The sequence below is a fragment of the Bos indicus x Bos taurus genome, chromosome 1, assembly GCF_003369695.1.
Source record: "Bos indicus x Bos taurus breed Angus x Brahman F1 hybrid chromosome 1, Bos_hybrid_MaternalHap_v2.0, whole genome shotgun sequence".
NCBI lineage: Eukaryota > Metazoa > Chordata > Mammalia > Artiodactyla > Bovidae > Bos > Bos indicus x Bos taurus.
In genome coordinates this window covers 2,873,107-2,894,344 of record NC_040076.1, presented here as the reverse complement: position 1 = coordinate 2,894,344, position 21,238 = coordinate 2,873,107, and the positions used below count along the sequence as shown (strand labels likewise).

Genomic DNA, 21,238 nt, shown 5'->3' with positions numbered 1-21,238 from the left:
AACACCCTGAGAAAGATCAAAATAAGGAAAATTCAAAGGTGCGGAGGCCTTAGGTCCTCATGAGAGTGACTCTTCTTATCTAGTACTTGCTGTTTCCCAGGTGGCACTAGTGGTAAAGAACCCACCTGCCGACGCAGGAGAGGCAAGAGATGGGGGTTCGATTCCTGGGTCTGGAAGACGCCCTGGAGTAGGAAATAGCAACCGACCCCAGTATTCTTCAGAGAAGGCAATGGCACCCCACTCCAGTACTCTTGCCTGGCAAATCCCATGGACGGAGGAGCCTGTTAGGCTGCAGTCCATGGGGTCGCTAGGAGTCGGACATGACTGAGCGACTTCACTTGCACTTTTCACTTTCATGCACTGGAGAAGGAAATGGCAACCCACTCCAGTGTTCTTGCCTGGAGAATCCCAGGGACGGGGGAGCCTGGTGGGCTGCTGTCTATGGGGTCGCACAGTCGGACACGACTGAAGCGACTTAGCAGCAGCAACCAGTATTCTTGCCTGGGAAATCCAATGGGGAGAGGAGCCTGACGGGCTACAGTCCATGGGCCCGCAAAGAAGCAGACACGACTGAGTGACTGAGCACGCACACAGAGCAAACTATTCTCGTCAGCGGGTGAGGAAGCTGACGCTCCCTAGATTCCAGGGCCCTAAAGCAGAAGCAACAGGCCTTGAAACTCTGATGACTGGAAAGATGTGAAAAGAACAGATGGGAGAGGAGAGGTAAGTAAGGAGGGAGAGAGCGGGAATCCACCCTCTAAGGCTACCACGCAAACACTGCAGGGAAAATGAAGACGCCCTGCAGCTACATGGAATAAGTTTGCTTATTAAAGAAAAAGACAAAAAAAGTTGAATATGATACCTCGGAGATTAGAAAAAATTTTACTTTAATTACAAGAGTCATATTGTCCCTAGGTAGATAATTAATATAACCATAGGCCAAAAGAAACAGATCAAACAGGGGACTTATTTTTTAAGGCAGGTGTATGCATAGATCCTGTTTTTGTGTGAGCATGCATGCTCAGTCGTGTCGGACTCCTTGTGATCCCAGGGACTGTGGCCTGTCAGACTCCTCTGTCCATGGGATTTCCCAGGCAAGTATACTAGAGTGGACGGCCATTTCCTCCTTCAGATCTTCCCAACCCAGGGATCAAACCCGCGTCTCCTGAGCCTCCTGGATTACAGGCAGATTCTACACCACTTGAGCCATCAAGATACTATGTATAGATGCTTCAGTCTCCCAGCTCTGGGTATCTCACGCTAACAGTGATGCCAAGCGAATCCCAGAGACTGTACCTCGACGCTGTCCAGGCTCACGTCGACAATCCCCTTCCAGCTGTAGAGAGATGCTATGTGGTTCAGCACTTGGCCAGTGAAGAAACGTACCTTCTGGGTTTTTGTGATATTTTTATTGTGAACTACCTGAAAACAATAGAACAAATGGCTTTCAAGGAAACCGACTTTTAGAACATGTTGGATTTCATCATTATAAAAATAATATAGACTTGTGGCAGAACACTTAGCCAGAAAAAGGAAAAAATGTAAAGAGGAAAACAAAATTCATCAATATTGTCACCTTCTTGGACACCAACAGCTTACAATTTGGTATATTTCCTTTCAGCCTCTGCCCCTCCCCACAACACACACGAAGTATATAATATACATGTGTATATATTAAGTGTATTGGGTTTTTATTGGGGTTTGGGTTTTTTTAACTTCTTTGAAATTATATATAGCTTTGTACCTGCTTTATTTATGTAGCATGAACTGTCTCCACATTGTTAAAAATCCTTTAGAACATCATTTTGGAGGGCTGATCATCACTCTGTCCTAGGAGTGACTGTAAGTCATGTACCCATTCCCCACGTGGTACGATCAGGCTGTTCCCACGAGCAGCAGCCTGCACTGCGTGCCTACCTATGTACTTGGAATGGTGCACAAGTTCTCAGCTCCTCCCAACCTAGCCCCCAGCCCGGATCTCTGAGGGCTTATGAGTTTTTTCAAATCCATTCCCTGGGTGATCCTGAGGCGACTCCCCAAACCCCCACCTCCAGGTTGATACACATTTTCAAGACCTCTGACATACACACTGCCAGACCTGCTGTCTTCCAGAGGGGCCATAACACTTCCTCCAGGGAAGTACCTGATTCTTTGCTGGTGCTGAGTATCAGGTCTGAAAAGTCAAGGCCAACTTGGTAGGTGAAAAAACCTGTAATCTCATGACTTGCTCTGCTTTGAATCCAGGAACTTTTTCAATCTCAGGACTACTGACATCTGGGGACAAATAACTGTTGTGAGAGGCTGCCTTCTGCACTACAGGACGCTGAGCAGCCTAGAGTGGTTGCTCGACCTTGGTCTCTGCTCACCAGATGCCAGTCACATTTCTCCGGTTATGACAACCAAAACTTGCCAGATGGCCCGTGGGGGACAGAACTGTGCCCAAGCTGAGAAGCTCTAGATGCTATGTGCTCATGAGCCCCTTTTCACATGGGCTGCCAGCTCACAGCCTTTGGACAACTTTTTATTATTTGGGGAGGGTCACAGAGTTTTTCTCATGGATCACAGAAGGGGCTTCTGTGTCAAAGACAGCGATCCTTTCAGCAAGTTTTCAGATTTCCGCAAGATGCTTATGTAAGGCAGAATATGGAAGATGACACAAAATGACATTTTGTGTTATTATATAACACAACACAGCACGCTAGGTGTGTACGGGAAGAAGGGCTGTCATTTGCAGCTCGCAGTCACCCCAGTGGCTTCCTGTGGAATGGGGTGGGGGGTGGGGGAAGCGGGTAGCAGGTCTTCTCCTCTTGTAAGAAGTGGCAGCTGTAACCTTCAGGATCGCTCACCACCACCAAGTTCTTGCTTAAGAAACAGTTTCCCATCCAACCCACACGACAACCCGCATCACCTACGAGGTCACAGCTCTGAAGTCCTGCCAAAAAACACCGGAACAAACACACGACAAGAACGCCGATCACCAAACACGTACCTTTGTTTTCAGTGTGGACAACAGGATACTGATGGTGGAGATCCTATCCTCCTTGATGCCTGAGCTAAAAATGCAAGGAATAAATTCTGAAAGTAAAAAGTTGCAAAGCGTTAGATTCAAAAATACTTTGAATGGGAACAGATATTCTTAAACAATTCTTAAAATTGTTCTTAAAATGGTACGGCAAACAATGCCATTGACTTGCCCCCTCCCCCTGTTTTTTTTCAGGTTTTGTCTTTTTTAATTAAACAAGTTCACAGCAGGAAAAACTATTTTTGTGACATAGGAAATAAATATCTAAAAGCAATACAATGAGTGAACCATTCAAATTCAACAGTTCTTTGGTTCTATCTTCCCTTTCTTTTTTCACATTGACTTCAGTAAAGTTAATACTAATGGTTTGAGAGAGCATGTATGGTATGATTAGTTTTTCAAAGTTTCACTCTTCGCTTAGACCAGTTCAGAGATGTATTTAAAATGACAGTTTCAAGAGACATTGATGTATAGAACAGTCTTTTGGACTCTGTGGGAGAGGGAGAGGGTGGGAAGATTTGGGAGAATGGCATTGCAACATATATAATATCATATATGAAACGAATAGCCAGTCCAAGTTTGATGCATGATACTGGTTGCTGGGAGCTGGTGCACTGGAACGACCCAGAGGGATGGTGGAGGGAGGGGGGTTCGGGATGGGGAACACGTGTATACCTGTGGCGGATTCATGTTGATGTATGGCAAAACCAATACAATATTGTAAAGTAATTAACCTCCAATTAAAATAAATAAATTTATTTAAAAAATAAAATAAAATGACAGTTGTCACTTTATTGACTGGCCGTAGAACTGGAATGATTTATTTGCTTTCTCTCCCTAAGGACTCAGTCTTCCATAGCTTGATGCTCTGGCATTACTAACATACTGGTGACATGGGTAAAAAGCAACAAACCCATTACAATTTCTCTTGCTCTATACATTCTTCATGAGCACATATAATTTCTTCAAAGGCAAATTCATTATTCTTAAAAGAAAAAAAATCAGAAAATACCGGATAGAAACTTAAAATCAACCATAACACCACCACCCAAAAGTTCATATTGAGTAATGTTGGGGTCCCAGTTGACTATTAACCTTCTGGTATGTCCACATTCTGTTAAACTTTTAGTAAAATGGGATCATATTTTACCAGTTTTATAACGGAGTTACACCAAATCCTATACCCTGAAAAAATCTGGTATCAGTAAGTGTATTTCTATATCCTTTTTGATAGCTGCATTCCTCGTTATGACCAGTGCTCAATTTGCTCAGTCCCTTGCTGGTGGGTAGTAAGGAGTCCGATTTTCAGCTAATAGAAAAAGATGTCCCCTAACAAAACCTCTACTCAACTCCTTAATTATTCCCTTAGGATAAACGGCTGGACGTGGAATGGCTGGCCCAGCCCAGCTGCCCTGCTGAAACTTTACCAGAAGTACATCCTTGCCCCTTTAGCAGTGTAGACTGATGACACCAAAATCAGTGTCCTCTGCTTAAATAAAAGCCAGACGCTGAGAAGACGCGGGGGAAGATTCTGAAGAAGTGCCCGGCCCTGGAGGCAGAGGGCTTCCCACGCAGGCTGGCCACAAGCAGGGCCTGGGCACGACACCACGGGAAGGAGGTGTGTCCTCCACAGGGCTGCAGTCTGGGCGGCCACCCGGCCCCGGGCTGACCACCTCCAGGGACCCGCACCGCAGCTGCTCGTGAGTGGTCTCAGCAGCCTGCCCTGGAGGGGACCCAGGTCTCCATGCTGGGGGAGGAGGGGAAACGGTTGCAGGCCCCATGCTCTTCTCCTCCCACGAGTCTCAGGGCCCCAGCTGAGAGGGCAGCCACTCCTCACCCACAGACAGGGCTTGACCCCGGGGGTCTCACTGGACAACGACCCTCTCTGCGCTGCCATCCACGGTCTTGCGAAAAAAGCTGATGGCCCTAATGGATGAAACCACGCCAAGCCTCGCTCTAGGGAGACCGGCACCAGCCGGAATTCTCTGAAGCTCGATTTCTGATATCCTGCTCATATCAGGCATTAAAAAAAATACAACTACTAAGAGCAGCTCGGTAGCCAGGGCTATGAATCTGCGTCCTTTCTGGAACTGTAAAGCTTCCCTTGTTTGTGTGCTGCAGTCCATGGGGTCGCAAAGAGTTGGACACGACTGAGCGACTGAACTGAACTGAACTGAAGTTTGCACTTCTCCGTTAGGCTCACTCAGCACTCAGCTAGTGCAACAGGGACCCTTCTGTCTGCACTGACCAGCGGCTTTCAAGCCACGGTAACCAAAGTCTCTCCGCACACACCCCTTACTCCTGTGTGCAAAGTAGCCACAGAGGCGGCTGACCTTTGTTAACCCGTTAAACGCTCAGAACAATCACAGGGAGGCTGGGCCCCAAGACAACGAGGCCCCCCTACCTTTCAACTCCAGCACTTGCGTGATCGTGCTGTCATCACCGGCAATCAGAAAGGAAAGGGCGAACTGAATGTAGGCCAGCCGGACATCATGTACTCCCTGGGGGCGAAGGAGATCGTGTCACACGGGTGTTTACACGCACACGTGCGCGCACACACACACACACACCCGCCTCCAAGGAAGCAGGAATACGAGGCTGCTCCCACACATCCCGCTCATCCCCCTATCACAGGGTCCTCCAGGCTGGTACTGTCAGAGGGTCGACGTCTAGAACCACTGGTCATCTCTTCATGGAAACCAAGGGTTTTTCTTTTGCTCTTTCCCTCTCAAGCTCCTACTCTTCTTTCAAGCCCTCTCTAAACACCAAAGCACAGGTCTCCCCTTCCCTGCCTGTAAGACACACACATTTTTAGTTCAGGGACAGCTCTGGTGTATAGCAGAAGATGCTCGGCCTGTCTACACACCATCCGCTCTCATGTCATGAAATAATAGGTCTCTGTTTTCGAAAATCCATAGATGATGGAAAGGCTGGTGCTGCTTTTGATGAGACACCCATGAGGTGATGTCTGGTTTTTATTAGATGTTAGACATTCACAGCAGACACACAGATGAGGCCACATTACACACGCAGCATGGCCTTCCCAGGACTGCAGTCTGCACTGTCCCGCGGGGGCATCAGCTGGACCCAGGACAGCATCCTCAACCAGGGCCCAAAGGCCATGACCGACAGCCAGCCCCTCAGGAGCGGCCACGAGGGCCACTTCACCAGTCTCTCCTCTCAGTAGCTTTAAGGCAAGCCTGTGTCTCACATTCCTGTTTTACACCCAAAGAATCCAGGGCATATGGTCACACACAGCACGTGTCAGCTGGACCTGAACAAGCACACGGGCTCAGAGCCTCCACTGCTCACCCTGACAGCATTTCCTGAGTTCAGTTATTACAAACTAACTTTAATTTGAAGACAAGACATAAGTTAACATCATGGAGAACCACTGCCTTCAATGCCTACAGAGACTGAGGAGTCTCCACCTTCCAAGGAGTCCCATTCACTTAGTGGTGGCAGTAGTGATGGTGAGGAGGGTGAGGGTGGTGAGGGAGTGAGGGGGGTGAGGGGGGTGAGGGTGGTGAGGGGGTGAGGGGGGTGAGGGGGGTGAGGGGGGTGAGGAGGGTGAGGGGGGTGAGGAGGGTGAAGTGGGTGAGGGTGGTGAGGGGGTGAGGAGGGTGAGGGGGGTGAGGAGGGTGAAGGGGGTGAGGAGGGTGAAGGGGGTGAGGGGGGTGAAGGGGGTGAGGGGGGTGAGGAGGGTGAGGGAGTGAGGAGGGTGAGGAGGGTGAAGAGGGTGAGGAGGGTGATGGGGTGAGGACCGTGAGGGTGGTGAGGAGGGTGAGGAGGTGAGGGGGATGAGGAGCGTGAGGAGGGTGAGGAGGTGAGGGGGGTGAGGAGCATGAGGAGGTGAGGGGGAGAGGGTGGTGAGGAGGGTGAGGAGGTGATGGGGTAAAGATCATAAGGAGGGTGAGGAGGTAAGGAGGTGAGGGCGGTGAGGAGGGTGAGGAGTGTGAGGTGGTGAGGAGGTGACGGGGATGAGGAGTGTGAGGAAGGTGAGGAGGTGAGGGGGGTGAGGAGCATGAGGAGGTAAGGGGGAGAGGGTGGTGAGGAAGGTGAGGAGGTGAGGGGGGTGAAGATCGTGAGGAGGGTGAGGAGGTAAGGAGGTGAGGGGGTGAGGAGGTGAGGGGGGTGAGGAGGTGAGGTGAAGTGGGTGAGGAGGGTGAGGATCATGAGGTGGTGAGGAGGTGATGGAGGTGAGGAGGTGAGGTTATGGGGGTGAGGAACGTGAGCAGGGTGAGGAGGTGAGGAGGGTGTGGAGGGTAAGGAGCCTGAGGAGGGTGAGGAGTGTGAGGAGGTGAGGAGTGTGAGCAGGGTTAGGAGGTGAGGAGCCTGAGGGTAGTGAGGAGGTGAGGAGCATGAGGAGGGTGAGGAGAGTGAGGAGGTGAGGAGCATGAGCACGGTGAGGAGGTGAGGAGCCTGAGGGTGGTGAGAGCCTGAGGGTGGTGAGGGGGTGAGGAGCGTGAGGAGGGCGAGGAGCATGAGGAGGGCGAGGAGCGTGAGCAGGGTGAGGAGGTGAGGAGGTGAGGAGGGTGAGGAGGGTGAGGAGGGTGAGGAGGTGAGGAGGTGAGGAGGGTGAGGAGGGTGAGGAGGGTGAGGAGGGTGAGGAGGGTGAGGAGGTGAGGAGCGTGCTGGTGGTGACGGCCCGGATGAGGATGTGGATGAGGAATGGCGATGGTGACGGCGAGGAGCATGGTATCAGTAACGTTTCCTGAGCACTCGTGACTGCCAGGCTCCATGCCAGGTGCATATCGGTTTTCTCAGTTACAATAAGAATCTTAGGTAGAGTCACCCAGCACACCTATCTTATAGATGGGGAAACTGGGGTTTTAAAAACCTCACTTAAGCTTCCGTGTGTGTCGCTTAGTCGGGTCTGACTCTCTGCGGCCCCATGGACCGTAGCCCGCCAGGCTCCTCTGTCCCCCGGACTCTCCAGGAAGAACAATGGAGCGGGTTGCCCCTCCCTTCTCCAGGGATCTTCCCAACCCGGGACGACACCCAGGTCTCCCACATTGCCGGCGGACTCTTCAGCAGCTGAGCCACCAGGGGAGCCCCTCCCTTGAGGTTACACCACTACTAAGTGAGAAAGTACTGGGACTGGGATGGTATGAAATACCTGCACACACACACACACCACTTCCTACTCGACCTCGCGTCTGCCTACAGAAAGGCTCCTCCCTCTCAGCACTCCCCTGGCAGCTCCATGCCACTTTTTCTCAAGGTGCAAGCCCCATACGTGGCACCGTTTAGGCCTCTGAGTACAAAATTAACTGTCTTGTTGTATTGGCTGTTTCTTCTGGATAAAAGAATGTGCATTCAACCCTGCTCTGTAACATCCGAGTGGAGGCCTTGCAAGGTCCTCGCATTTACTGAGCTCATCTCCATCCACAGCACAGCACACACTTCAGTAAGACCTGGGCTGCTTTATTTCAAATACACTGAGAGCCCCAAACTATCCTCTCGTTCTGGGGACCAACCTGTGGGCCTCTTCACAGTACGTGGTTTGGGTACAATGATCCCTTCAAGTCCTGAAAATAAGCTAAACTCTGACTCCGTCAGTGTCAGCAATGCTCTGGGGCCTTCATTCACCAACTCTACGTTAATACATCACCAGTGACACTCAAGGTGTCATAACCTCAGGCTGGGAGGACGCAGAGGTGACTCGGATACTATCCCTGTCCTCAGTAACTGCTTCAAGCGACCACTGCTTCTAAGCCATCTGGATGCCTCACCGTTCAAACCTACGTGCCACCTGATTCAAGCACAGTTCACTTATCGTGGTCTTCACACGCCTTAAACTTCAAAAGAATCCTGGCAAAATGCTAAAACTTGCCTGGTAAAATGAAATTAGGTTTCATCCTTCCCCCATGAGTTGGAAAGGCTCCCGATGTTTGGGGTTCTCTGTCCACTGAAGTCCTGGGAATCAGGGCTCTGGAGTGCTGGTCCCGAACTGCCATTCTAGGTCTTTCTATCCCATGTGAGCACAGCAGAGACCCTCTCACGGGTGCTGCCAGCAATGGATTTTGAACTGAAACGGAAGTTAGTTCTCACCCGCTGGCATCCATCTTTTATGTCCCAGAGAACCCCAAAGTTCAGATTCCTGACACGGTGGAAAACAAGACCCCTGAGACACAGCCTTGGCTGTTCATTCTCCAGCAGCCGCTGCCAGGCCTTGTCCCCCTGACCACAGCCCCTCGCTGCCCCCAGCCGCCGCCCTGCATCTCCAGCAAACTCCATCAAAGGCAAGAAGGCCACACACGCCTGCCCTCATTCCTACACTCTGACTTCACGGGGCCGTTATCCCAGGGAGAAAACATCCTGAACTCGACGGCGTGTTCTGCAAAACACTGTCTGAAATAGACCAAAACATATTTGGTAAAACAGCTCTTTGGCACAGGACTTTTAACAATGCTTTCTTTGGATGAGAAAAAATATTCATAGTCCTCTTTCTTCAAGAGGCTTGAATAACTCCCTCCAAAATGTTAAAAACATTGAAAAGAAATATCTCTCTTAGCTTCTTCAACAACTAAATGACTTAAAAAAAAAAAAGTGGGAGAAAAGCAGAAAATTCAAAGATCTGGAGAGATTTAAGAAACGCATCAGCAGAACACCCCCTGTAGCCCTGTGTGGATCCTGATTTGAACCACAGAGGGTACAGATGTTTCTGAGACAGTGGGGGAAAAGCTGAGACTGAACTGGGCATCAGACGATGGTTATTCACAGTGTTAAGTATGATGATGGCACCATGGTTTTGTTTTCTAAAATGTTGCTTTCTGTTCGAGATACTGAATATTTATAGTCGAAATATATGTGCGATGTGCTGTAAGAGGGGCGTCCCAGGTGGCGCTAGTGGTAAAGAACCCGCCTGCCAACGCAGGAGAAGCAAGAGAGCTGGTTCGATCCCTGGGTCGGGAAGATTCCCCTGGAGGAGGACATGGCAACCCAATCTCACGGACAGTGGAACCTGGCGGGTTATAGTCAACAGGGCTGCAAAGAGTTGGACATGACTCTGTCTGATTGAAGCGACTTAGCATACACACACACACACATACAAACACACACACACACACACACACATGCTGTAATTGACTGTCTGCCCCAAAACTTAAAGGCAGGAAAGGATGACAGCATCTGAAGTTGGATGACAGGGACATAGGAAGTCACTGTGCTGATGTCTATTTTTGAATGTTCCTGACATTTCCCATATGAAAAAAACTTTTTTACTGTCTAGAAACTATTTCCTACAATATACAAAGTTTCGGACTTCCCTGGTGGTCCAGTGACTAAGACTCCACACTTCCAATGCAGAGGGTGGCCCCAGTGGTAAAGAACCCCACCTGCAAGACGTGAGAGGCGTGAGCTCGATCCCTGGGTTGGGAAGATCCCCTGCAGGCGGGCATGGCAACCCACTCCAGTGTTCTTGCCTAGAGAACCCCACGGACAGAGGAGCCTGGCAGGCTAGAGTCCGTGGGGTCGCAAAGAGTTGGACAGGACGGAAGTGACTTAGCACAGCACGCACAAAGTATGTAAGACACTTGATACGGATGATTAAGCAAAGCAAAAATACTTTCATTTCTACAGTTAACTCCCGTTTTCCAGATCAAGAGGGAAAATGACTTGTGGAGGCCCTGAGCTGAAGCAGCCGGACCCGGACAAGGACTGGGCTTTCCCATGCTGTGCGGTCCGGATGGCCTGTCTGCTGACGTGCACTTTACGTAAGATGGAAGGGTGGGTTGAGGCCAAGACTGAGGGCGGGAAAGGGAAGGGATTCTGACAGGTAATTACTGCCAGGCTGATGGCCAGGGAAGACCAGAGAGCCAGGTCTGCCCTCGGGGGTGGATAGCACACACCTTCTTTTTGTCAGACACACGTTCAGATGCCAGGAGCCGTCACTCATTAAGTGGAACTTCGAACACACCGACTATAGTATATCCATGAAACACGAAGACCTGGAAGTTTTTCCTCAGAGAAAACCTGAATCATTATTCCAGAAAAACCTTCAACGCTATTGTTACTGTGATTCACCTTCAGTCTAGTTATTACCTGGCAGCATAGAAACTCTTTATTTCCTAGGAAGAGCCGGAGAAGGAGGTCACGCCTGGCTGCAGAAGTCACTTGTTCTAGTGTGGCTCCTCCACCCGGGCAGACAGAGGTGGGCCTCTGTCACCTGATGCCAATGCCAAGGAAGGGGGCGTGGGGGACGGAGCCAGCAGTGAGGGTGTGTGTGTGTTAAGTTGCTTCAGTCACGTCCGACTCTTTGAGACTCCATGGACTGTAACCTGCCAGGCTCCTCTGTCCATGGGGATTCTCCAGGCAAGAACACTGGAGTGGGCTATCATGCCCTTCTCAAGGGGATCTTCCCAACCCAGGGATTGAACCCACGTCTCCTGCCCTGGCAGGCAGATCCTTTACCACTAGCGCCACATGGGAACCTCAGTGGGAAGGGCAGACCCTGCAAAGAGGAAGGGGCACCTCGACCACCCACAGCTAGCACAGGGGTTGGAAGGGTGCCCATGCTCTGGCTCACGTGTTCTGAAACTCGTGCTTTTCCCTCAAGATCCTTTCGAACCCAAGGGAAACTTCTGGAGCTCCTAGAAAACCTTTCTTCTTTAGACAACTCTCACAACCAACCGTTCACACTTCGATTCTCTTTGGCACAATCCAGCCCCTACCCATTGTTAAGACTTCTAACTGGGAGGCACAAGGAACATATTAAAAAGCCACAAACATCAGGCTTCCCTGGTGGCTCTGTGGTAAAGAATCCGCCTGCCAAACGCAGGAGACACGGGTTCAATCCTCGATCCAGGAAGATTCCCACATGTCACAGAGCAACTGAGCCTGTGCCACTAACTACTGAACCTGTGCTCTAGAGCCCGGGAGCTGCACCCAGAGAGCCACAGCGACTGACATCCGTGTGCCTAGGGCCTGTGCTCCACAGGCAAAGAGGCCACGGCAGGGGGAGGCCCTCACACCGCAGCTGGAGAGCAGCCCCTGCGTGCCACAACTAGAGAAAAGCGCGCAGAGCAATGAAGACCCAGCACAGTCACAAATAAAGCAAAGAATAAATAATAATTATTTTTTTAAAAAGCTATAAATGTCGTTTCTGATGAGCTCACTGGCGTGGCTTCTCAAGGGCTTTTCCACACAGTGGACGGGACAAGCATGGGAGGACCACCACGAGCACCACCCCGTGAGGCCCACGGAGACCACCACCGCCGCTCTGGGAAGACGCCCGCCAGCTGCACCATCCTCACGGGCCAGAGAGGCCCCGCCACGCTGAGCCCCAGGGGAGCTGGCCTCACGTCCCTGTCACTCAGGCCCCACCAGGCGACCGGGCCCCCACCACCAGCCGGGGCGAGGCCGCCCTTCCTCACAGGCTCAAAGTGGCTGCCGAGGCACACACCTTTCACACAGAGGCCTCCCACTCCATCTACGTGAGGACCGAGGCCAGAGGGAGGAGGACCCAGGAACCACCGCAGCCCCCTAGAAGGAAAGGAAACACTCAGGGCAGGGGGAAACACATGAGACACTCCTCACCTTTGGATCCCTCTTGGTCACCAGGGTGTACAAGGTCTTCTTATTCAAATCAAAATGGCTGCAGACGTCCCTGGCGGCCTCGGGACCCTGGGTCACCATGGCAGCCATCAGGTTCAGGCAGGCTCGAGCCATCCTGTTCAGGACAAGCGGGACCTGGTGTCGTGACGGCAGGACCACAAAGGCCCCCTCGCCTCGAGCCAGCTGCAACCTCTCTGTGCGGTCTGCTGGCCCCACACCAGAAACCAGGAGGAAGGAAACACGGAGACATGCCCTTTCTTTAAGAAAAAAAATACCCTAACAAAATCTTCAAAGAAAGCTAAAAACCTGAGTCTGAGGACAATCCAAGAACTCAAGATGAAGGTAGAGAGAAGACGGACATGTCTGTTTCCAGTAAATCATCATGGAGCTGGACCCCACTCCCACCCAGTGCCAGCCAGGGGAAGACTTCTGCACAGAGGACATCTCTAGATGCAAGTGCCTGGCGGCTTGCCACCCTGCGGGAGGTCACCCAGAATCCGCGGTGACCGAGCACCTACCACACCCTATTTAAGTGCTGGGAAAACAGCAATTTATGAGACCGTCAAGGCCCCACCGCCATGCACCCTGCATCCCAGTGGAGGGAGACAGTGGGTCAGGAGATGGCTATGGATATTATGGCACACATTCAGCTGTGCCATAATGGGATGGTCAGATAGGGCCTCCCTGAGATGACACCTCCGCAAGGCTATGAAGGTGGAGAGGGAAGGAGTTTGCGAAGACCTAGGAGATGAGGGTTAAAAGGACAGGCAGCGTTAAGGAGGTCTGGGGTGTTCCCTAGACCACAGGGGGAGTGGCAGGGCGGGAGCAGAGGGACCCAAAGCAGCAGAGGAGTCGGTGACAGCGAGGGGACAGTCAACAGGAGGAGGAGGGACTCTGCCATAGCCTTGGAAACAGCTCAGCTCTGCGGGCGGGTACAGAAAAGGTCAAGTGCCCTCGTGGAGAGCTGAACGCTGACCAAGTCCAAGGCCAGTCCTGCCACGTACAGGCGGCCAACGTACCTGTAACCCGAGGCGTACAGGGACTCACAGATGAGCTTCATGTGGTTATTCATTAGCTTCTTCACGATGTTGGTCCCCACCACGTGAAAATGGGAAAGGTCACTGGCTGTCCGCAATAATATGGCCTCGAAAACTTGAAATACTAAAAGCATCTGCAAAGACAGAACCGAGGTGCTTACAAATCATCTCCTTTTCTTTTCCGCCTCTACAGACATTTGTCTTAGCCACAGTCACCTGCAGGTTTAAATTTTTCAACCTGCCAGATCCCGAATCAGACACAGAGATCTGCCAGGCCCTGAGTTTGGAATTAGCCTTGCTCCAAGAGTCTAGCTAAATAGAGAACAGCTTGCTTACAATTAAACCAAATGAAATTAAAAGAGAAATTTCTAGTAATGATTCCACCTCACTGCTTTGGGGATATTCAGGTCTACAGCCTTACAGCAATAATCCTGAGACTTCAACAGGTTCATAAACGCCTCAAATTCTGACCTTCTTTGGAAGCAGAAAACAACAGACAACTCAATATACATCTCTACCTGGGACACACAGTCTTTACCTATTTCCCTTCCATTAAAGCAAACCATTCAGAAACCAAGTGTGTTTAGACAAGAATCTATGATCCTTCCTTCTGCTATTATTCACCAGTAACAAGTTAGCACTTTCCTCTAAAGGCTTTCAAAGGTTACAATGCAAAAAATGAATGTATCTCTACAGCCCAGGCACAAAACATCATTTTCAGTAGAAAGCTGGTAACTTTCTACTGGTAATTTTGGAGATTTATATCACATTTCTTTTCATCAAGCTTAACGTAATAGTTGTTGTTATTTAGTCGCTCAGTTGTGTCCAACTCTTTTGCGACCCCGTGGACTGTAGCCCACCAGGCTCTTCTGTCCATGGGATTTTCCAGGCTAGAATACTGGAGTGGGTTGCCATTTCTTTCTCAAGGGGATCTTTCCCACCCAGGGATCGAACTTGGGTCTCCTGCTTGGCGGGTGGACTCTTTACCACTGAGCCACCAGGGAAGCCCTAACACAACAGTAGCACTGACTTTTGCTTCTCCCCATCAGGCCAGGTAAGGAAAAGCGTACTTCACTTTCAGGGCGCTTCTCCCCACTCAGGAGCTGGAAAATCTCGGCACACTCCACAGAAATCTTGATGTACCCCTCCACAACATCGTACACATCTTCTCGGGGGAGCTTCTTAGCAGCGGAAACAAATGCCTCCAGGGCTGAAATGAGAGGCAGGGTCAGATGTTAATAAGGACAGTCTCTTTAGAAATAATCCCTGGTGCTACGGTGACAGAGGGAGATTGCTGGCAGGAAATACCCAGGTGACTGGAAGCCGCCCGTGACAAGATGGAACAGAGGAGCAGGGTGGAGACAGGGAGATCAAGAGGACATGTCCTTAAGTCATGGGGAGCATCTTTCAAAGGCACTGGCTGAGAGCAGAACCCTTCCTGCTGCAGGAATCCTCCTGATGGGTTACTATTCGATGCTCCTGGGCATCCTCTGGGTCTTTATCAATGTAACCCTGCTCTCCATCCCCACCGCCCATCAACTGAAGGGGGAATAATGGATAAAGAAAATGTGGTATATCTATACACAGAAATACACATAAAAGGGACTTCCAGTGGTTAAAACTTCGCCTTCCAATGCAGAGGGGCAGGTCTCAACCCCTGGTCAAGGAGCCAAGATCTCAGAGGCCTCCTGGCCAAAAAAACACAAAACAGAAAACAGAAACAATATTGCAACAAATTCAATAAAGACTTTAAAAAGGGTCCACATCAGGGACTACCCTGGTGGTCTACTGGTTAAGACTCTGTGCTTCCACTGCAGGGGGCATGGGTTCGATCCTTGGCCGGGGAACTCAGCTGGCACACGCTGTACGGTGCAGCCATACATAAATAAATGAGTGAACAAATAGATAACTAAAGCAAAATAAAAATGCTTTAAACTTGTCCATATCAAAAAAAACAAAGGAAAGAAATACACACAATGGGATATTATTCAGCCTTTAAAAAAGAAGGACACTGGGGACTTTCCTGGTGGTCCAGTGGTTAAGACTCCAAGCTTCCACTGCAAGAGGTGCAGGTTCAATCGTAAGATCCCACATGCCACTCAGTGCAGCCAAAATTAAAAAAGTAAAAAAAAAGACAGTAGGAAACTTCACCTTTTGCAACATTCTATATGAACCCTGAAGGCAGTAAATGAAACAAGTTAGGGAAAGACAAATACTGTATGTTCTCACTTACACATTCAATCTAAAAATGGCAGGGCCCATCTGATTCTTACCATTTGATCTCTACCCCAGCAAATAACAGCCCCTTGTAAATAATGAACAAATGAATGAATGAAATGTATGTGCTTAGTCACTCAGTCATGTCCAACTCTGTGACCCTTTGGACTGTAGCCCACCAGGCTCCTCTGTCCATGGGATTTTTCAGGCAATACTGGAGTGGGTTGCCATTTCCTTCCCCAAAAACTAATGAACAAATGAATGAATGAAATGTGTAATTCTGTGCTAAAGCAGGTATCATCTTCCTAGTACTAGCTAGCAGTTGCAGATATCAAACCTTTAAAAAAAAAATCTGTGGAAGACAAACTAGAAACTGAGGATATTCTGGCCATGAACTTAATTTTTCACTTAAGAGAAACACTGTCACTGTTTCATTTTGACACAATGCCAGTGTTTCCACATATTAGCCTAATTCGATTGTGCTTTGTCCTCATAATCTAAATACTTTCTAATGGATTACAAGAAGTTGTGCAAGGGTGATCACACTTTTCAAAAAGTTGAATTATAGAATCTACTTCGTATCAGTCACTAATCTTGGTCAACTGACAGACCCTGTGGTGGCTTCCTGTGATAGCTTATTACGTGTTCTTGGGTCAGTGTGAGTGGTGGAGAATCAAAGCTACGCAAAACAGAGATGACAGCCATGGCAGTAACTGCAAACAGGCTCACTGAACAGCCCCGAACTGACTCTTGCAATCCCATGGACTATAACCCTCTGTCCATGGTATTCTCCATGGAGAATACTGGAGTGGGTTGCCATGCCTTTCTCCAGGGGATCTTCCCGACCCAAGAATCGAACCTGGGTCTCCTGCATTGCAGCAGATTCTTTACCGATTGAGCTATGAGGAAAGCCTCCGACTCAGTCAGGACTCCATAAGTATCTGCTGTGATGAATGAGGAGTACATTTACCCACTTTCCTAACAACTGAAATAAAAAGAATTTTAGAGCTTGCTGACAGATGCTGCCCGGGCAGGGGAAGCATGTACTCGCAGGGAAACTGTCACCATCAAGCAAATCGTGGCCCTGGACTCCCCGGCACCCAGGTCTCGGTTTCCCGACTACAAATCGGGAGGCTGGGCTCTGACCCTCGCTGCAGAAAGGAGCTGCTGCGTCTGCACACGGAGGCCCCACGCAGACAGAAGAAGCTGGGAGATCGCCTCTCAAGCTCGCGCTCTCTTCCCCGCTGCACTCACCCGGCCCCGCGCCCTGCGGGTCCCTCAGCTGAGCCTTGAAGCGCACGCCCGTGAGCTCTTCGGTGCGGGCCCGCTTGGCTGTGCTCGCCCGGGCAGCCGCGCCGTCCTGGCCGCCCGAGACCTTCCTCTTGGGGACCCCCATGGCCAAGCGGGCGGCGCGCCGGGATCCACACACCCGGAGACCTGGCGGAAGCAAACGCGCGGTGACCCAGCCAGCCTCTCAGGGCTCACACGTGGGGGGAACGGGGGTGGGGCTGCGGAAGGGGCGGGGCCTATGGAGAAAAGTCGACGGAAGGGGCGGGGCTTGTGAGCAACGCGGTCCGGCAGAAATCCTGTAGTAGAGGTAAACAGTTTCCGAGTCTCGGGTTCCCGTATGGTGCTACGGTAGCAGCTGGGTCGCTGGCGGCTCGGGAGCGAGGTGACACTCCCCGCAACACACTCCCCCTCCCCTACTCGGCCGCGGCTAGGAGAGGGCCTTCGGCGGCCCTTCTCGAGGGTTCTTAGCAGGAAGAACCCCCAGATCCTCCGCTCCCGAAGGGCGCGAGCCCAGACCCGTAGTCGCAGCACAGTGAGATCGTTCTTGCCCCGAGGACGCTCTGCTGTGGCCTCTGGAACTTGATTAACACGCGGCGGGATTCGATGCTTTGCTTAAGTTGAAGTCCTCCTGGTGGGTCGGGAGGGTGGATGCCCCTGGCTAATAGATTGAAGGCGGGAGGAGAAGGGGACGACAGAGGAAGAGATGGTTGGATGGCATCACCGACTCAGTGGACATGAGTTTAAGCAAGCTCCAGGAGATGGTGAAAGACAGGGAAGCCTGACGTGCTGCAGTCCATGGGGTCCAAAGGAGTCGGATAAGACTGAGCGACTAAACTTAATTGCCAGGCGGGCTTGTTGCGGGGAGGTCCTTGGTAAGGCAACCGGTCCGAAGTCTTGCGGATGCCCCTAACCCCGACCCTTAGTTTATCTCACCTCTCGGGCAAAGACAGGCTTGCCTGGTGGGATGTCACCGCAGACAGACTAACTAATGGGAGGACGGGCACCCTTTCGGCCCTGCAGGGTGGGAGGAGAGGATCAAATGAAGTCGTGTCTGTGAAAACCCCTAGTGGACAGCGCAGCGGCCGCCACGTCTAAGCCCCCGGTCATTAAAATGGAAACAGCGAAGCCAGATGTTGCCGAGCGGAGAAAATGATGCCATGTGTGCAAAACTGCTTTGACGGGGGAAAAAGGACTGTGTGTCTTTGTAAGATGTTACTCGTTGACTTGAGAGCCACATGAAATACTCTGAAATAAAATGGAGGCATCAATAGTAAAAACAGGCTGGTGCATTCCTTAATACCCCTTCATCAATACGTGGTTATGTGTTCAAATAAATCATGAACCAGGTCATGAGATGAGTAATTTGGTGATTCCTGGAATCATCAGTTAGCTCGCCCTCTAATTTGAGGAAATACTCTCCTGGGTTCTGTAAGCAAATCTGTATTGAATGTCTAAGGATGTGGGTTTTTTTGTGACCTGTTGAAGTTCCAGAATCTCTAATAGGAAACGTCTGTGGGATTGACTGTGAGTCAAGCACAAGCAAGACTATTGTGCTTGTGGAAATGCTTTTCTTGTAGGCAGGTCAGAGCAAGTGGCCTGACCAGATATGAGTTCTTGCAGCAATATTAAGAGACAGGGATATGCCCAAAATTAAGGCTGTAAAGGGTAATACTCTTATTAGGAAAGACAGACTTAATTATTTTTTTAAATTTTATTTAATTTTTAAACTTTACATAATTGTATTAGTTTTGCCAAATATCAAAATGAATCCACCACAGGTATACATGTGTTCCCCATCCTGAACCCTCCTCACTCCTCCCTCCCCATACCATCCCTCTGGGTCGTCCCAGTGCACCAGCCCCAAGCGTCCAGTATCGTGCATCGAACCTGGACTGGCATCTCATTTCATACATGATATTTTACATGTTTCAGTGCCATTCTCCCAAATCTTCCCACCCTCTCCCTCTCCCACAGAGTCCATAAGACTGTTCTATACATCACTGTCTCTTTTGCTGTCTCGTTCACAGGGTTATTGTTACCATCTTTCTAAATTCCATATATATGCATTAGTATACTGTATTGGTGTTTTTCCTTCTGGCTTACTTTACTAGACAGACTTAATTATTTTTTAAAAACTTTTTATTTAATATTGGAGTATAATAGATAACAATGTTGTGATAGTTTCAGGTGGACAGCAAAGGGATTCAGCCATACATATACATGTATCCATTTTCCTCAAACTCCGCTCCCATTCGGGCTGCCACATAACACTGAGCAGAGTTCCCTGTGCTATACAGTGGGTCCTTGTTGGTTATCCATTTTAAATATAGCAGTGTGTAGATGTCCATCCCAAGCTCCCTAACCATCCTTTTCCCCCAATGTTCCCCCCACCCACCCCAGCCAGGAACCATGAGCTTGTTCTCTAAGACAGACTTAATTTTGACTAATTGTCAACACGGGTTCTTTTCTGTGGTTTATTGCCAACCACCAAATTTGTTTTCAACCAGAGTGGACCTGACCAAAGAGACAGGAGGGAGAGAGGAGGGAGCAGGAGAGAGATGTAGGAAACAGTCAAAAACTATTCAGTTTCTGCCTTTGTGGCCTTGGGCATGTTATCAGTTTAGTTCAGTTGCTCAGTTGTGTCCGACTCTTTGCAGCCCCATGAATCACAGCACACCAGGCCTCCCTGTCCATCACCAACTCCCGGAGTTCACTCAAACTCATGTCCATCGAGTCGGTGATGCCATCCAGCCATCTCATCCTCTGTCGTCCCCTTCTCCTCCTGCCCCCAATCCCTCCCAGCATCAGGGTCTTTTCCAATGAGTCAACTCTTCGCACGAGGTGGCCAAAGTATTGGAGTTTCAGCTTCAGCATCAGTCCTTCCAACAAACACCCAGGACTCATCTCCTTTAGGATGGACTGGTTGGATCTCCTTGCAGTCCAAGGGACTCTCAAGAGTCTTCTCCAACACCACAGTTCAAAAGCATCAATTCTCAGCTTTCTTCACAGTCCAACTCTTACATCCATACATGACCACTGGAAAAACCATAGCCTTGACTAGACGGACCTTTGTTGGCAAAGTAACATCCCTGCTTTTCAATATGCTATCTAGGTTGGTCATAACTTTCCTTTCAAGGAGGAAGGCGTCTTTTAATTTCATGACTGCAATCACCATTTGCAGTGGTTTTGGAGCACCCCAAAATAAAGTCTGGCACTGTTTCCACTGTTTCCCCATCTATGGAGTGATGGGACCAGATGCCATGATGTTAGTTTTCTGAATGTTGAGCTTTAAGCCAACTTTTTCACTCTCCTCTTTCACTTTCATGAAGAGGCTTTTGAGTTCCTCTTCACTTTCCGCCATAAGGGTGGTGTCATCTGCATATCTGAGCTTATTGATATTTCTCCGGGCAATCTTGATTCCAGCTTGTGCTTCTTCCAGCCCAGCATTTCTCATGATGTACTCTGCATATAAGTTAAATAAGCAGGGTGACAACATACAGCCTTGACGTACTCCTTTTCCTATTTGGAACCAGTCTGTTGTTCCATGTCCAGTTCTAACTGTTGCTTCCTGACCTGCATCAGCTGTCTACAAAAAGGGAACGAGTGGGAGAACTTGCCAGTACTACCCAGCTGACGGGTGCTGGACCATTCACCCAGTGTTTCCTAACCTCAGTTTAAAAACCAAGAAAGAGAAGGTGTTGTTGCCCATCCCAGCCTTAGCCAGAGACATACCATATGGGGTATGGCTCAGAAGAACAGGTGGATGCATCAGACTAAGTCAGCCTGGTGCAGTGAATCACTGGTCACTAACCCAACTTGTTCAGATATGAGGCTCACCAATCAGCCTCTGGATGGTGACATCCTTTCTATGTAACAAGCCTGCATGGAGAGAAAGGACTTTATTTGCCCCAAGAACACTCCAGTCTACTGAAAATAAGCACCACTGTTCCTAGGACATTCTCAGCGGGCACCCAGTTCAGGGCCCTTGTGCTTGCTGTTCCTGCCTCTGAAACTCTGCCCAGGCCTCACGTGGCCCATCTTCTGACTGCCTGTGGGCTCTTCCTCTCCACCTCTCACTCCCTAGCGTCGTACCCTCCTCTGTTTTCCTTTGTCG

The 21,238-nt window shown here is 49.9% G+C and overlaps 1 protein-coding gene and 1 long non-coding RNA gene across 3 annotated transcripts in view; one reads left to right on the top strand and one right to left on the bottom strand.

Annotated features, from left to right (window-relative positions):
* The window catches only part of URB1 (URB1 ribosome biogenesis homolog), a 78,093-nt gene extending 60,764 nt beyond the window's left edge, over nucleotides 1-17,329 (bottom strand). The window contains exons 1-7 of the mRNA XM_027538277.1: nucleotides 17,089-17,329; nucleotides 14,688-14,827; nucleotides 13,600-13,751; nucleotides 12,563-12,695; nucleotides 5,427-5,523; nucleotides 2,990-3,075; nucleotides 1,297-1,422 (exon numbers count right to left, since the gene is read on the bottom strand). Coding sequence (XP_027394078.1) covers nucleotides 1,297-1,422; nucleotides 2,990-3,075; nucleotides 5,427-5,523; nucleotides 12,563-12,695; nucleotides 13,600-13,751; nucleotides 14,688-14,827; nucleotides 17,089-17,230 — 876 coding nt within the window. The 5' untranslated portion in view covers nucleotides 17,231-17,329. The remainder of the gene's footprint in view (nucleotides 1-1,296; nucleotides 1,423-2,989; nucleotides 3,076-5,426; nucleotides 5,524-12,562; nucleotides 12,696-13,599; nucleotides 13,752-14,687; nucleotides 14,828-17,088) is intronic.
* Nucleotides 17,330-17,425: 96 nt separating this feature from the next.
* Nucleotides 17,426-18,401, top strand: LOC113898370. 2 transcript variants are annotated; one of them, XR_003512625.1, is made up of 2 exons: nucleotides 17,426-17,506; nucleotides 18,145-18,401. It is a non-coding gene; the product is annotated as an uncharacterized LOC113898370 (long non-coding RNA). The 2 variants fall into 2 exon arrangements; XR_003512626.1 differs by lacking the exon at nucleotides 17,426-17,506 and adding an exon at nucleotides 17,513-17,755.
* The last annotated feature ends 2,837 nt before the right edge of the window (nucleotides 18,402-21,238 follow it).